The sequence below is a fragment of the Wolffia australiana genome, chromosome 4 (genome assembly GCF_029677425.1).
Source record: "Wolffia australiana isolate 7733 chromosome 4, ASM2967742v1".
NCBI lineage: Eukaryota > Viridiplantae > Streptophyta > Magnoliopsida > Alismatales > Araceae > Wolffia > Wolffia australiana.
Window position 1 is genome coordinate 3,262,303 of NC_135838.1, and position 16,389 is coordinate 3,278,691.

The 16,389-nt window shown below is 48.9% G+C and overlaps 2 protein-coding genes and 1 long non-coding RNA gene across 5 annotated transcripts; 1 reads left to right on the top strand and 2 right to left on the bottom strand.

The window, feature by feature from the left end:
- Positions 1 to 1,221: 1,221 nt before the first annotated feature.
- Positions 1,222 to 5,466, bottom strand: LOC144701638 (uncharacterized). The gene is made up of 3 exons (XR_013581069.1): positions 4,074 to 5,466; positions 1,590 to 1,847; positions 1,222 to 1,362 (listed from the first exon to the last, which is right to left on the bottom strand). It is a non-coding gene; the product is annotated as an uncharacterized LOC144701638 (long non-coding RNA).
- Positions 5,467 to 5,583: 117 nt separating this feature from the next.
- LOC144701637 (uncharacterized) lies at positions 5,584 to 9,301 on the top strand. 2 transcript variants are annotated; one of them, XM_078573358.1, is made up of 5 exons: positions 5,584 to 6,100; positions 7,107 to 8,331; positions 8,425 to 8,800; positions 8,975 to 9,050; positions 9,128 to 9,301. In XM_078573358.1, exons 1-2 carry the CDS (start codon positions 5,718 to 5,720, stop codon positions 8,149 to 8,151), a joined length of 1,428 nt encoding a protein of 475 aa, XP_078429484.1. In that variant the 5' UTR covers positions 5,584 to 5,717; the 3' UTR covers positions 8,152 to 8,331; positions 8,425 to 8,800; positions 8,975 to 9,050; positions 9,128 to 9,301. The 2 variants fall into 2 exon arrangements, with proteins under 2 accessions (XP_078429484.1, XP_078429483.1); XM_078573357.1 differs by having other exon boundaries at positions 5,883 to 8,331.
- Positions 8,435 to 13,581, bottom strand: NFXL1 (NF-X-like 1). 2 transcript variants are annotated; one of them, XR_013581067.1, is made up of 3 exons: positions 10,190 to 13,581; positions 10,010 to 10,077; positions 8,435 to 8,997 (listed from the first exon to the last, which is right to left on the bottom strand). XR_013581067.1 is itself a non-coding variant. In XM_078573356.1 (2 exons), the coding sequence occupies exon 1, from the start codon at positions 13,257 to 13,259 to the stop codon at positions 10,194 to 10,196; it is 3,066 nt and encodes a 1,021-aa protein (XP_078429482.1). In that variant the 5' UTR covers positions 13,260 to 13,581; the 3' UTR covers positions 9,734 to 10,077; positions 10,190 to 10,193. The 2 variants fall into 2 exon arrangements, 1 of the variants encoding a protein (XP_078429482.1); XM_078573356.1 differs by lacking the exon at positions 8,435 to 8,997 and having other exon boundaries at positions 9,734 to 10,077.
- Between the last annotated feature and the right edge of the window lie 2,808 nt (positions 13,582 to 16,389).

The window sequence follows — 16,389 nt, forward strand, 5'->3', positions numbered from 1 at the left end:
CAGCAAAGACTTGAAAAGAACCAACCCATTGATCGTTCTTGATTGATGAACCGATACAATAGTGTTGTTCCCATTTAGGTATTTAATTGAGAGAGAAACTCTTGTAAGACCGATCAAATCGAAGTTTTTCTCGAGAAATTAACATCAAATCAGTACATTACAAATGATGAGGCGAAAGAATCACAGTCATTCAACATGAGTAAAATCTAGTGAAAAAAAGAATATGAATCATCGAAAAGAAAGATTTTTTTCATTGTCGAGAAAGAATACAATTCAGTGAAAAGATTGAATAATAATCATCAGAATCAGGCAGCAGAATCCCTCTCAATCAAATCATCGATAATGAATAAAAAAAGAGTGAAAAAAGATTGACTCAGAATCATCAAAAATGAACAAAAAATCACATAAAACACAAGAACTATAATCAATGTTAGTCATTTAGCAACACTCAATCTAAGGAAAAAAAATCAAGAATCAAAATCATTGATAATCTAACGATGAAACCAAGAAAAGAGAGAAAAAATCGTAATTTTGTTTCATTCTTCCTGAAGAGTGTTTGAAGATTTTTGAACTCGACGTTGCTAGGTGATTTTGTCAAATCCTGACAAGCGCAAGGTCGCATGTCATCCACACGGGACCATCTGAAATCTATAAAACATATTTTTAAGAAAAATATAGACATAATAGCTAAACATAGTTGGGAATCCATAAAACTCCTTACCATAGTTGGGAGCCGATCTAATTACTGAGAACAATGTAAAATTCGTTAAAATAAAACAATACGTCATGAAGCATGAAAGCAAATTGAAGTGAATTTCTGAACATACGGACAGAATGCTAGAAAGATAAATCGATAGGATGTCAATAGACAGAAATAAAAAAGGATGTTAGAATGATTGATAGATAAAACACGAGATATTGAATATGATTGATTTCTGGTTCTGAACCTCATGGTTAGCCAAAAAATCTCCTTACCGGATTGTGACGTTTGGAGAGATGGTTGCTCTCAACATGACTCCAACCTCCATGATTGACGTCGTGGTCTTCCGTGTATTCATCGTCTTCTTCTATCATTCTTCCACTGCCCCATCTACCAGGTTAGGATTGTCACCATTGCTAACCAAAAAGCATTAGTAGAAAAGGAAAAGAGATATGAGGGTCATGACCCATTTAAAATTCAAAAAATACAGATCCAAATCTGTGAGAAAGATGAGTGAACAATCATCCAAGACACAGTAATGATAGAGTAGTCTTGACATTGGATGGAGGATTAGTCTTCCACATGAAGGCTGGAGGAGTCGCGCATCAAGCTCGCGGTTTTCTTCCATCTTCGTCATCAGTAGTGGGTGTTGGCCAACTAAACTGCAATAGGAAAAAATGAAATATTTTACCATCACCATCATCATGATTTTTGTTCACAAAAGGATGGTAATAAGATCATAAACCTTGGATGGCCAAATGTAATTCATTGTCCATAAGAAATAATACTTTGAACTCAATGTGTAAATAAATGAATAATCAATACACCATTCAAGGAACAATAACATAGTATATGTCATTAGGTGAAGACAAAAAACTGAGAGTCTAACCGGTGGGTGCATCCACACGAAGGACAAATGGCTCGTCGTCATCATCACCATCATCGTCCTCTTCCGCTCTCAAATCTTCATTGTTGTACCATGACTTTAACATCATCAGAACTTTGACGCTCTCTGATGTGAGCCTAGATCACGTGTAGTTGATTACACGACGCCCTTCTAAGAATAGACGCTCACACATGACACTTGTCGCTTGAGCTGCTATAAATTCCTTTGCCACCAATGCTAATGCGGGATAAGAAACCTGACCTGTTATGGGGATAAAAGCAATCAGCAATCAGAAATTTGAATCTAGCAATGCACATTATATGATACATGTCGTCTTCCACCAATACAACACCTCCGTACTAAATGTTGTGGGGGGGGGGGGGGGGAAGGGGGGGGGTGTATATGTCGAGCTCTTCAATCGGATCAACTCTATGTGGTAGTATAGACAGATCTAGTAGTTCTTGGAGCTCCATTTGTACGAAAGCATTTATTGATAGCGCAGATAGTTTGGTGGAAGGTTTCCCAAAGTTTCTGGATACTGAATATGACTCCATGATAGTGTAGACAGTAGATAAAACCTCGTTCTTAGCATGTGGATCAATCAAACGAAGCTTCATAGATGCAACAAGTAGAGAGCCGATAGTGAAACCCTTGTTTCATGTTTCAAGTTAGCACAGACACATATTTCTCTAACTTCGCCGACATAGCAGAAAATACATTAGCTAAGGCATTCCTTTGCCTAGCGGAGATAGCGTGTCCAACTATCAGTATGGATGAGTTTGAAACTCCCACACCATTTGCTCAAGATGCCTCATCAGTCCCTTGATAATAACTATACCTTCATTTGAAGTCGTTGCCTTGCTCTAAATAGCAATAGAGGTACCATGCAGGAGTGGTTTGAGTAAGTCAACAAATTTCTCTACTAGGTCCCATTCTGTGTCAAGTAAAGTATGTATTTTAAGAGTGGATGACATCATCATATCAATAACTATTTTCTTCTCAAGGCACCCGCATAGCATTTTTTAAGTAGAGCTCCACCTAGTAGGGCAATCTACCGGGATCCTCCTTGTGTTTGTCATATTTAACTGTCTGCAGTATGAAAAATACGTCGCCTCTTGCCTCGAAAATCCTCGTATTGCGCTGAGCACTTCTCTTAGGCGTCGAACAATATCCCCTAAGGAAATAACAGGAAGGAAGATCGGACTTGTCTACAACCAACACACCATCAAGGTTTGTGAGGTCTACTTCATCAACGAAAGTTGACTCGGACCCATCATCGACGACATGTGGCGCCTTAAATCCAGCCAGCATAACTAAGTTTATCACATGCGCAATACAGAAGACATGTCTCTTTGCAGTGAAACGGGCATTCACTGGCCGCAACTCCCATTCTAGTATCGTCATCATTGTTGCATTGTTCGAAGCATTATCCATTGTAATAGCACATATCTTCGCGCTCAATTTAAATTCTGCAATAACCTCCAACACAACCTCCCTCAAGCACTCCCAGTGTATGATCCCTCCAGCTGGCGTATAGCAATGACACATTCACACATTTTCTATTATGTGTCTACCCAATGAACTATGAGACCTATGAATGAGATTTGATTCACAGAAGTCCAACAATCTAGAGTGACGGCCATTCTATCAACACTCTCCAATCGGTCATGAATGTTGTTCTTCAACTCAAAATAAAACTTGAAAGTTTTTCCTTCACAACCCTTGTCGATGGAATGGATATCTCCTCCGATGCGATGTATCGAAGCAGACGTATGAAGTATTTCTTACATGCAATCTTTCATGGTGAGGCCGATTGACAAATGAAATGTACCAGCTCTTCTTTTGTCGTCTCTAACGTGCGACTAATGAAGTACATTTTTTCATTCACTACCCTTTCCGTCCGGCGTTGCAAGGCTGTCCTATGTTGCAAGGCTAATCTGTCGGTCGCCTATAGGACTGACCAAGCGGATCAGCGGATCATACCAGGTCAATGAGGATCTGGATGGCTCCCAACGAGGAAACGCACAAACTTGCACCGCCGTGGATCAACGGAGATGGTGAGACACTTTCTCCTTCCTTCTCTTCCTTCTTTGCTCCCTCTTCTTCTTCCTCTCCTCTCTTCTTCCTCCTCCTCTCCTTCTTCTTGCGAGATCTGGACGTGGGGCAACTACCAAACAAAGAATTCCAGATCTAAAAGAACGTGGTGCCCATCATGGCCTTATATAGGGCCATGATAGGCCCCTTACAAGGAGTCCATTAGGGAGGCCCATTAGATGACCCCCCCTTTTACAACATAGATAAAACTAGATAAATAAAAACAATGTGAAAATAAAAGATATGAAAGGATATAGACACGGAAGAAAAACATAACGATACGAACGCGTCACGACGAGTACAATGTACTCGTCGTGACAAGCACGAAACATGAAATCGGACGAATGAAAAGCAAAAAATTAAAACACGAGCACCTGAGCGGACGTGCATTACCCGGGGTATTTAAACCCTGGCGTCTTCACGAATGCTTTGACATGCCGGTCGGGCTGAACACGGAGCGGCGATGATGTTGTTGACGGCGAGGATGGCTGCGATGACGTTGCGTTGATGTCGTTTGGACGCGCTCCATCATGACATCGCGAGGCCGGACTTGGTGATGCGCATAGAAGAACCAGTCAACGTAGTAGAGCAAGTAGGCAAGCCCCGCCTTAAACCTCTCTCTCTCTCTCTCTTCCCTTGGAGGGAGTAGGGAGAGGGAAAAAATATAGTGGAGTTTTCTAAAAACATGTCTAAAAATTCGCACAATCTGTGTGATGTTCTGTGTGAATTCGTTTTCGGGATTCGGATAACCGAACAGAACGAACAATTCACACAAAACTGCACGAAGAGAACAAAACACCCATGTCTAGCCTAAGAGTGAGGCTGACATGGCTCTCGAGTGGAACTCCGTAATAACTGTAGCTCTCTCTCTATCTATTAACATGTACTCTGACCTTCTGTCTCACTCTCTCTCTAACTTTCTCTCTGGCATTCTATAACTTTCTTGCTCTCTTCTCGACTTTCTCTATCTCATTCTTTGTCCTTCTCTCTTGTTGTATATCTCTCTAATTATCCCTCTCCTTCTCTCTCTCTCTCTAACTTTCTTGCTCTCTCCTCTCTACTTTCTCTATATCTCACTCTCCATCTGTCTTGTTATACCTCTTTCGAATTGTCTCTCTCCTTCTCTCAGGCTCTCTCAAACTGTCTCTCTCCTTCTTTGAATCTCTCTCTAACTTTCTCTCCTCTCTGGCTCTGACTCTAACTTTCTCTCTCTCCTTCTTTCTAGATCTCTTTCTAACTTTCTCCCCTATGTGGCTCTATCTCTAACTTTCTCTCTCTGCTTCTCTCTGGATCTCTCTCTAACTTTCTCTCTCTCCTCTGTGGGTATCTCTCTGTAACTTTATCTCTCCTCTCTTGCTATCTCTCTCTCTAACTTTATCTCTTCTCTCTTGCCCTCTCTCTCTAACTTTATCTCTCCTCTCTTGCCCTCTCTCTCGAACTTTATCTCTCCTCTCTTGCCCTCTCTCTCTAACTTTATCTCTCCTCTCTTGCCCTCTCTCTCGAACTTTATCTCTCCTCTCTTGCCCTCTCTCTCGAACTTTATCTCTCCTCTCTTGCCCTCTCTCTCGAACTTTATCTCTCCTCTCTCTACTTCTATCACTCTCTCGCCTTCTCTCTCTCTCCTGCATCACTCTCTCTGACTTTCTCTACCGCTCTAACCTTCTCTCTCGCCCCTCTCTCTCTTCTTATATCTCGCTCCTCTCACATCTCGCTCTCTCTCTCTCTCTCACCTCTCTCCCTCTCTCCTCCCATCGAACGCCTAGTTCGACAGTTAAATTCGACCAGACTGAACCCACCGAGCAATCCGACCAAACTCCGATCCGTCCCGATCCGACCAAACTTCGATCCGACTCGATCCGTCCCAACCCCGATCCGATCCGACCAAACTTCGCTTCGACCCGATCCGATCCGACCAAACTCCGATCCGTCTCGATCCGACCCGATCCGACCAAACTCCGATGCGCCTCGATCCGGCCAAACTTCGAACCGATTCGTTCCGACCAAACTTCGATTCGACCCCAATCCGACCAAACTCCGATGCGTCTCGATCCGATCAAACTTCGATCCGATCCGGCCAAACTCCGATCCGACCAAACTCCGATGCGTCTCGATCCGGCCAAACCTCGAACCGACCCGATCCGACCCAACCCGACCAAACTCCGATGCGTCTCGATCCGAGCAAACTGCGACCCGATCCGACCCCCCGATCTCCGCCCCTATAAATACAGCCCCAAACGCTCTTCGTTTTCCCTCTCCTCTCCTCTCCTTGGCGATGAAGAAGCTCGCCAGCCCGCGGCGGCGCCGCCTCTCCTCCGCCGCCTGGTTCTCCCCGCCGCCGCCCGACCCCGTCGTCGCCGCCGCCGTCGCCGCCGCCCGATCCCCCTCCTCCTCCTCGGACGACGCCGTCTCTTCCCCTCTCTGTAAGCTCCTCCCCTCCTTCAAACCCCACCACTATCTCTCTCTCCTCGCCCTCCGCCCCTCCCCCCTCCCCCCCCTCTCCCTCCTCTCCCTCTTCCACTGGCTCTCCCTCCGCCCCCCCCACCTCTTCTGCCACACCCTCCCCACCTACCTCGCCACCGCCCTCTTCCTCTTCCGCCATCGCCTCCCCTCCCACGCCGCCCCCCTCCTCGCCGCCGTCGTCTCCCGCAAAGGCCGCCACTCCGCCCACCCCCTCTTCTCTGCCGCCCTCTCCGCCCTCGCCACCTCACCCCCACCACCATCATCACCACGACCACCATCATCATCATCATCAATTGAATCGGTGATCCTAGGTGCCGTCGCCACCTCGCCCCCGCCCCCACCACCACCACCATCATCATCATCATTATTGTCATCATCATCATCATCATCATTATCATCATCATCAATTGAATCGGTGTTCCTAGGCGCCGTCGCCAACTCGCCCCCACCACCACCACCTCCATCATCATCATCATCATCATTATTATCATCATCATCCTCATCATCAATTGAATCGGTGTTCCTCGCTGCCTCACCCCGACCACCACAATCAATTCAATCGGAGTTCCTCGGCGCCGTTGCCGCCTCTCCCCGACCATCACCATCACCATCGCCACCACCACTACAATCGATTCAATCGGAGTTCCTCGGGGCCGTCACCGCCTCGCCCCGACCACCACCATCGCCGCGACCACCACCACCACCACAATCGATTCAATTGATGTTCCTCGGCGCCATCGTCGTCGCCTACGCCGACGCCGGGTTTGTCTCTGACGCCATCCAATTCCTCCGGTTGATGAGGAAATCGAAGCTGCCCCTGCCCGTGGGCGCCTGCTCCCGCCTCCTGGAGCTCATGATCAGATCCAACTCCGCCGCCGCGGCTTGGGCCTTCTATTCAGAAATCCTGGAGCATGGATTCCCCCCCAAGGTATCCTCCTTCAATATTCTGATCAATTCCTTCTGCAGAGAGGGGAAAATCAAAGAGGGACAGCTCGTGTTCGACGAGATCTCGCGGCGCGGCGCGAAGCCGACTGCGGTCAGCTTCAACACATTGATCAATGGGCACTGCAAATCAGGAAATCTGGAATTAGGGTTCCAGCTGAAGAGGAGGATGGTGGAGGAGGCTGGGATTGCTCCTGACGTGTTCACCTACACCTCCTTGATTCACGGGCTTTGCCGATGCGGCAGGCTCGACGACGCCGAGGCGCAGTTCCTCGAGATGAAGTCCAGAGGAGTGATCCCTAACAATGTGATGCTCACCACTCTGATACATGGACATTGTAGACATGGGAAGCTTCACAAAGCCATGGGCATTTACAGGGACATGCTGAGCAATGGCGTGGCGCCGGATTTGATCACTTACAATGCTCTTCTCCATGGCCTCTGCGTGAATGGCGATCTGCCCACGGCGAGGCGGCTGGTCGACGAGATGAAGAGGAAGGGGATCAAGCCTGATAAGATCACTTACACCACTCTCATGGATGGGTTCTGCAGAGAGGGGGATTTGGAGGCTGCCTCTGCTATAAGAACAGAGATGATGGTGGAGAAGGTGAGCCTCGACGACGTCGCTTACACCGCCTTGGTCTCTGGGTTGTGCCGAGAGGGCCGAGCTCTCGAGGCGGCGAGGACATTGGAGGAGATGACCCGAGCCGGCTTCGTCCCCGACGAAGCCGTTTCCACCATGGTTGTTGATGGGCTGAGCAGGGGAGGAGAGATGGGTCTGGCATTGGGGCTGTTGAGGGAGATGCAGAGGAGGGAGAAGAAACCAGGGGTGGTGGTCTATAATTCAGTCTTGAATGGGTTCTGCAGACTTGGGCAGATGAAGAAGGCCAATAAGTTGCTGAGTGAGATGCTCGGTTTGGGGGTTGTGCCGGATGACGTGACGTATAACTCGCTGCTGGAGGGTCATTCAAGACGTGGTTGTGATGCCGTGAAGTTGAAGGAGTTGAGGGAAGAGAAGGGAATGGTTTCTGACTTTGCCACTTATTCTTCGCTTGTCAGTGGAACTTAACTCCCATGGCACACAGTAGATGAAAACATGGAGAAAGCCTTGGTCTCTCACAGTTCTTGGTTGGAGTTCTTGATAAGTGAGTTTGGTCTCAATGATGATGATGATCGTGGATCAGCAACAATGTCAACATCATGCATCGGCTAATGATGAATTGTTATCGTCATCGTCGGCTAATCATAGGTTCTTCTCTCCATCAGAACAATGGGGCTGTTATGCTCATTACTAAATTTGTTGAAGAGATGAAATCTAACAAAGGTCTATCTTTTTTATCAGAGGTTGAATCGATCATCAGAAGAAGAATTAGGCCAAAAAAGAGAGTACATTCTGGGGAAATGAAACTTCCACTGAAGAGAAGCAAGCGAATCGCTTTCACATAAATTCCGGTAGAATCAGTTTGCAAGAGCCGTCCCCGTCATCCATCAGTTTCCAAGATAAGTTAGAGCATTTGATCATTATGCCATCATGGTCATTGTCATCCCAGCAGTTATCATCATCATCAATGGCTCTTGTCCAAGCTCCACTCGGATGACGATGACGAATTCATCGTTGTCCAGTATCCCTTAATGATGATGGGGATGAAGCTTCATTATTTCCTTGATATCTTCTGACAGGATGCTTCTTCATCAGTCAACCCAACTGGCCATCTCATGTGAGAACCTCTCTCTTGTCATAGCTTCTCATTTTTTTCTCTACATCTCCCCATTTTTTTTCATTTTGGATTGCTAGTCATGGCGGTTTATTCTGAACTCCTTCAGGCACCAATAATTTTTCATCAACTATGCAATAATTTTTCATCGGCTATGGTCCTTGGTCTATAATGCAGGATCAGGATTTCTGGAATGTGGCCTGTGGAAAAGAGGGAAAAAGAAAAATCTTTAAAGCCAATTATAAAAATGGAGGTATGCTGATATGATACTGGACCCCTCTCAGGGTTATTTTGGTCATTAGTTATTATGTGTTTCCCCTCTTGCTTCAGGAGCAGGCCAGAAGATGCTTTCAGGGAGGTTGGAATGGGCCATCAATGATATTTGAAGCTGATTTTATTGATATCGAAAGAAAAGTTATGCAGCTCTTTTTCATTGGCTTTTGGTGGATGGACCCATGATTTGAATCGAGAGAAATCATATACCATTTTTAATATAAAAAAGAATAGACATCTTGATGGATGAAGATCACTTCTGGTTTTAAACAACTATACTGATAGAGAGTATGTTATCATTGATCAAATTTACCAGTTTTTAATGGGATCGATCTTAGAACTTGAAATTATGTCAAATTTATTAATCAAATTTATCACATTAACCTCAAAGCTATGTTAAAGGTAGTCTTACCAAAAAGTTTCCGATGAATAGATAACCTTTTGAAGTCATTGATCTCAAACTACATCATTAAATATTGAAGACCATCCGCCCTTCAAACATGTCTCTCTTGCTATAATTGTGAGTGCCCTCTGTCGATCAATTACCTGTAGGAGTGGTCATAGAAAATATCGTTTGACCACACCTTACCCTCTAACTTTCACATTCGCACACTCTTTATGGCTCCAAAATCACAATATCAATCTCATCGCAAAGAGCCCATAAATAAATAAATGTAATCATTGAATAAAAAACTTGAAAATTTACATTGGAGGAAACTCGTGGAATTGTATATGCAAATCGCAATATAATTAGATGGAACACTTGAAGCAAGATTAATAACATTATGGTATACTCAAGTGTATGGAGTGGACCACACTGAAACAGATAATGAAACTCTTTTTCATATCTGGCCATGATCTTCCGCACATATATATTCACATATATCTATGGTTCTTCATTGTTTTCAACAGCCGAGAAGAAAGATGCAGAGAGAAAACCTGGTTCGGTAATCTTCTTTCACTGATCAAGCTCCCTTCTTCAGCTCTCTTCCTTCTCTTTCAATCGCCTGAAAAAGACATAGATCCATTAGACAAAGATGACCTTAGGCTTCTTGCATGAAGCTCCAGTCCCTTCAACAGTCCTTTTGCGGCTGCCAAAATCCTTAATAGTCTGGCTACCTTCTCAATCAGAGAGCTTCTCCCAGTCATCCACCTCCTCCGACAGCAGCGGCCCCGCACTGGCAGCAGTGGCGGCGGCAAGCTCCGGCGCTACGGCATCATCCTCTAGAATGCTCCATCGGTTTGGCGCCGCCGTCACCAGACCTTCTCCGGCGGCAGCAGAAGAATTTGCCTCTCTCGTGACGAGCTTCTTCCATGGGCCTTCAGCCTTGGCACCTCTCAACGAAGCTCCGACGACGGCAGCGGGGAATTCCATTGGATTTGCCTCATGCTTCTTCCATGGGCCTTCGCCTTTCGCCGCAGCAGATGGACCAGCACCCTCAGGGAGCACAGCGGCACTGCGGTACGGGGTACCGCTGTCAAGGCAGCGCATGGCCGTCACCGCCCTCGCCGGGTTGGCAAAGACGGCGAGGGCATTCTTCTCATTCAGCCAGACAAGATCGCAGTCCCCGCCGAAGCGAAGGACCAGCGCACTGATGTCCGCCTCGCCCTGCAGCTCCAGCAGGGCCACCACCAGCCTTGGGTCCATGTCCAAAGCCGGGTTGAAGGCCGGCAGCCCGGCGGGCTTCCCGCCACCGCCAACCGGCGGCCTTGTCTTGGGAGTCACTCTGACAGTCAGGTACCGCCGCGGCTCCCACCCAGTGGCATGGACGGCGAGCCTCCACCGCTCCGCCAAGGCCCGGACGGCGTCCCTCTTGTCCTTCACCATGGGGCAGAACACATGCACCTTGGTCCCACGAGCCGGGGCCCTTCCAAGGACCAGGGCCCTGAACCTCTCCTCCACAGCCAACGCCCACCGCGGCTCCCTCCTGAGTAGCTCCAGGTCCAGCTCCGGCGCCACCGGGCTCTCGCCCAGGCTTGGCGACGGCGCGAAGGCCTCCGCCAGGACCCGCCGCCGCTCAGCCTTCTCGCATTCCTCGTCGCAGGCAAGCCTCCTCGGAGCCACGGTGCCGCCACAAGGCGCCGTCTCCGTCTTCCTACCGCAGGAACAGGAGACGGGGACGGGGAATTCGCAGCGCAGGTCTGGGCAGGGAGAAGAAGGATGGCAATTGGCGGCACAGGAGTGGTAGCAGTCCCTCCTCGGAGCACCGCAGACTTGGCCACAGGAGGACGATCTCGGGTCCAGGCTCGAGCCGGGAGGGTCGCAGGGAGGAGGATGGCAGGTCCTGGCGCAGGCGTGGATGCCGCAGCGGCGGGTCTTGCCGCAGAGTTGGTTGCAGCGGATGTCCTTGGAGCCGCAAGGGAGGTTCTTGAGGACGACATGGCCGCCGATGCAGGCTTTCGAGACGGGCACCGAGCAGGGCGGGCAGTCGCCGAAGTGGCAGGCGTGGGCCGGCTCGTGGCCGCAGGCCTGAGGGACGCGGCACGGGTGCGGGCACGAGGGGAGCGGCGTGCCGCAGGGCTGCGGCGGAGGGATGGTGGTCCGGCCGCAGGCGCAGCTCAGCTCGACGAAGATGGTCTCCGGGCATGGCGCGCAATAGCCGCTGTGGCAGAGGGAGGAGCAGGAGTGTTGCCCGCACCGGAGCTTCTTCCCGCAGGGGATCTGGCAGAGGTGGGAGACGAGAGGGCAGCAGCGGTTGTTGCAGCGGTGCCGGCCGCAGCTCTTCTTCTTCCCGCAAGGCTTGTCGCAGGAGAAGGACGAGGAGTTCTCTTCGTCTTTCGCCGAGGTCTCGAAGCATTCAACCTCTCTGGAAGCAGACCCACATCGGCAATTCTGCTTCACCAAAGTCTGGCATGGTGGGCAGGCCCCCTCGTGGCAGCTCGTCTCGCACCTGTGAGTTCCACAAGGGAGAAGCTTGCTGCAGCGCAGCGAGCAGGTCGGGACGGGCTCCGAACACGAAGACCTCGGCTTCGTCAGCTTCGTCTTCCCACAGGGGCAGGTTCTGAGCTTGCTGGGCAGCAGCAGGCAGTCTCCGCAAGGACCCGGATGACAATTCTCAGTGCAGTGGTGGTTCCCACAGGGCAGAGCCCTCCCACAAGTCGAATTGCAGGAGAAGATCCCGTCGGCCGAGGAGAATTCCCCTTCGATGGGCATCTCTCCGCAGAGAAAGCCCTCAGTCTTCTTCCTGCAGAAGCAGGAAGCGGTGAGGAAAGCCAGGCAGGGGTTGCAAGGGCCGGTGTGGCAGACACGGTCGCAGCGGTGGCGGCCGCAGAGGAGGAGCTTCGAGCACGTCTGCCCGCATGAGAGCGGCGAGGCCTTGTCGGAGCAGCGGCGGGCGAGGGTCTGCTTGCCGCAGGGGCATCGCCGGCGCGGCGCGAACGCCTTGCACGGTGGGCACGGCCCGGGATGGCATTGCAGCACGCAGGTGTGAGGGCAACGAGTGCCATCGTCGGCCTCGTCGCGGCTCCGGTCGAGGGGCTTCCCGCAGGGCTCGCCGCAGGAGTGAGGGATCAGGTACGGGTCGCTGGGAGGGTCTCGCTGGCGGCCGCAGAAGCAGGTGTAGAGGAGATCCTTCGACGGGGTGAGCTGGACGGACTGACATCCCGGGCAGCGCCAATTGAGCCCGGCAGATGCGGCCGAGGCGGCGGCGAGGTCAACGGACGTCGGCGATTTGGCCCATTTCTTGATGCAGTGGAGGTGGAAGATGGAGAAGCAGCTGCCGCAGGACCATATCGCCGCCGATCTGCGGACCATGTCGTAGCAGATCATGCATTCCACCGCGCCTTTCGAGAGCTTCTCCTGCAATTCCTGCACTAGCTGAGGCACAGACGGCGCGGCGACCGGAATTGGGGCCGGAATTGGCGGAATTGGAGCCGGTGGCGCCGTGGGCCGAGCCGAGGGCGGCGTCGCCGGAGACGAGGGCGGCGGACCCTCATGCGGTCTGTGCTGTCGATTCCGGCGACCGGGCTGCTGCTGGCGAGCTCTGACTCCTGGCTCAGCGGCGGATTCGACGGCAGGGCCGAGCGGTTCAGCTTGGATTGGAGGAGCAGGATTGCGAGGCACCCATTCCTGCCGATGAACGCCGCCGCCCCCGGCGTTGCCGCCGCGTCGAGGGGCTCGACCGCTGCCTCGCGATGCCCTGCGTTCTCCGGGAGGGGGAGCTAGGATCTCCGCAGACCCAGGCGTCATGCTCCTCGCCGAGGACGACGATCGCGGGGGATATCTCCAGCTCGCAATCTTCGCCGATGCAGAATCCGTGGATCGAAGAACTCCGCGGCGATTCCCCCTTCTTTGATGGCTCCCCAACCCGAACCCTAACCCTAACCCTAGAATCCGTCGATGCTCTTCGCCGAGGAAGACGACCGCGGGGTATCCCCCCAGCTCGCAATCTTCGCTTCCGCAGAATCCGCTGATCAAAGAGCTCCGCGGCAATTCCCCCTTCTTTGATGGCTCCCCAACCCTAACCCTAACCCTAACCCTAAAGCTCCTCTCTCTCGCGCTCTCTCCCTCTCTCTGCGAAGCTGGGAAGAAGATGAAGGTGAGAGGAGGAAGAGAGGGTCGGGTATTTATAGGCGACGGGAGGATGAGGGAGTCTTGGGGAGAACGAAAGCACCGACTGGGGTGGCTAATGGGCCTAATTGGGCTTGTTGATGGCCCATTAACAGGGACTCGTCCTAGTGGGCTTACAGTATATTTTTCATTTTAGAGACTCCCTAGCCCTAAACTTGGCACTTCCCTCTCTCTCTCTCGCTTTGTCTCTCTCTCTCTATCTATCTCTTTCTGTCTCTATCTTTCATTCTCTCTCTCACACTTTATTATTATATTTCTCTCTCTTGCTCTTTCTCTATTTCTCATTTCTCTCTCTGTCTATCGTCCTCTCTCTCTTTCACATTTCTATATCTATATGTCATTCTCTCTCTTTCTCATTTCTCTATCTATCTGTCATTCTCTCTCTTTCTCATTTCTCTATCTATCTGTCATTCTCTCTCTCATTTCTCTATCTATATGTCATTCTCTCTCTTTCTCATTTCTCTATCTATCCGTCATTCTCTCTCTCATTTCTCTATCTATATGTCATTCTCTCTCTCTCTCATTTCTCTATCTATCTGTCATTCTCTCTCTCTCATTTCTCTATCTATCTGTCATTCTCTCTCTCTCTCATTTCTCTATCTATCTGTCATTCTCTCTCTCTCTCATTTCTCTATCTATCTGTCATTCTCTCTCTCTCTCATTTCTCTATCTACCTGTCATTCTCTCTCTCTCTCATTTCTCTATCAGTCATTCTCTCTCTCTCTCGTTTTCTCTCTCTTTCTCATTTCTCTATCTGTCATTCTCTCTCTCTCTCTCGTTTTCTCTCTCTTTCTCATTTCTCTCATTGTCATTCTCTATCTCTTGACCTCTCTCTATTTCTCATCTCTCGTTGTCATTCTCTCTCTCATGACCTCTCTCTATTTCTCATGTCTCATTGTCATTCTCTCTCTCTCATGGCCTCTCTCTATTTCTCATATCTCTCACTGTCATTCTCTCTCTCTCTCTCTTGACCTCTCTCTCTTTCTCGTATCTGACTCTGTCATTTTCTCTCTCTCTTTCTCGTATCTCTCTCTCATCTCTATCCGTCTGTCATTCTCCCTCTCTCTTTCTCATATCTCTCTCTCATTTCTATCCGCCTGTCATTCTCCCTCTCTCTTACTCATCACTCTCCCTCGTTTTCCCTCTCTTTCTCGTATCTCTGTGCCATTCTCTCTCTTTCTAATGCTCTCTCTCTCTCTCTCTCTCCCTCTTTCTAATTTTCTCTCTCTCTCTCTCTCCCTCTTTCTAATTTTCTCTCTCTCTCTCTCCCTCTTTCTAATTTTCTCTCTCTCTATCTCTCCTCTTTAAAATTTTCTCTCTATCTTAATCTCTCGCTCTTTCTAATTTTCTCCCTATCTTTATCGCTCGCTCTTTCTAATTTTCTCCCTATCTTTATCTCTCGCTCTTTCTAATTTTCTCCCTATCTTTATCTCTCCCTCTTTCTATTTTTCTCCCTATCTTTATATCTCCCTCTTTTTCATTTTCTCTTGCACTCTATGTCATTCTCTCTTTCTCATTTTCTCTTGCACTCTATGTCATTCTCTCTTTCTCATTTTCTCTTGCACTCTATGTCATTCTCTCTATTTATCTCTCCCTCTTTCTCATATTCTATCTCACTCTTATGTCATTCTCTCTCTGTCACTCTCTCCCTCTCTTTCCCATGTTCTCTCTACCTCTGTGACATTCTCTGTATGTCTCTCTCTCTCTTTCTCATTTTTTCTCTCTCCCTCTGTGTCATTCTCTGTCTGTCTCTCTCTCCTTCTCATTTTCTCTCTTTCTATTTGACATTCATTCTCTTTCTCTCTCTCATTCTCTTTCTTCGTGACCCGCTCCTCTCCTCTCATAAAGTCTCCCCTCCATTAACTTTCATTTAAAAACAACCAACCTGTGCTCTTGACTACATTTCTTGCTGAGAAGTGGATTCAAACCAATACAACAATAAAGTAGCTAACGAGTGTCACGTGTCCAAAATGATTTAATGGGCCAAACTGGGCTCAATATTGGCCCGATAAACCAAGAAAGCAGCCAACAGGCGCCAAATATCCAAAGTGATTTAATGGGCCAAATTGGGCTCAATATTGGCCCAATAGACCAGAAAGCCAACATCGCCATGTGTCCAAGGTGATTTAATGGGTCGAATTGGGCTCAATATTATCCCATTAAACCAATAACGCACCCGACAGGCGCCACGTGTCCATTTTGATTTAATGGGCCGAATTGGGCTCAGTATTAGCCTGATAAACCAAGAAAGCGGCCAATAGGCGGCACATGTCCAAACTGATTTAATGGGTCAAACTGGACTCAATATTAGCCCAATAAAACAAGACGGTGACAGAGAAGCGCCACGTGTCCCAAGTAATTTAACGGGCCAAACTGGGCTCAATATTAGCGCAATAAAACAAGAAAGCAGCCAACAGGCGCCAAGTGTCCATTTTGATTTAATGGGCCAAACTGGGCTCAGTATTAGCCTAATAAATCAAGAAAGCGACCTACAGGCGCCACATGTCCAAAGCTATTTAATGCGCCAAACTGGGCTCAATATTAGCCCAATAAGCCAAGAAAGTGACCAACAACCGCCACGTGTGCAAAGTTATTTAATGGACCAAACTGGGCTCAATATTAGTCCAATAAAACAAGTAGGCAGCCGACAGGTGCCAGATGTCCATTTTGATTTAATGGGCCCAACTTGGCTCAATACTAGCTCAAATAAAGCGAGAAAACGACCAATAGGCACCACGTGTCCATTTTG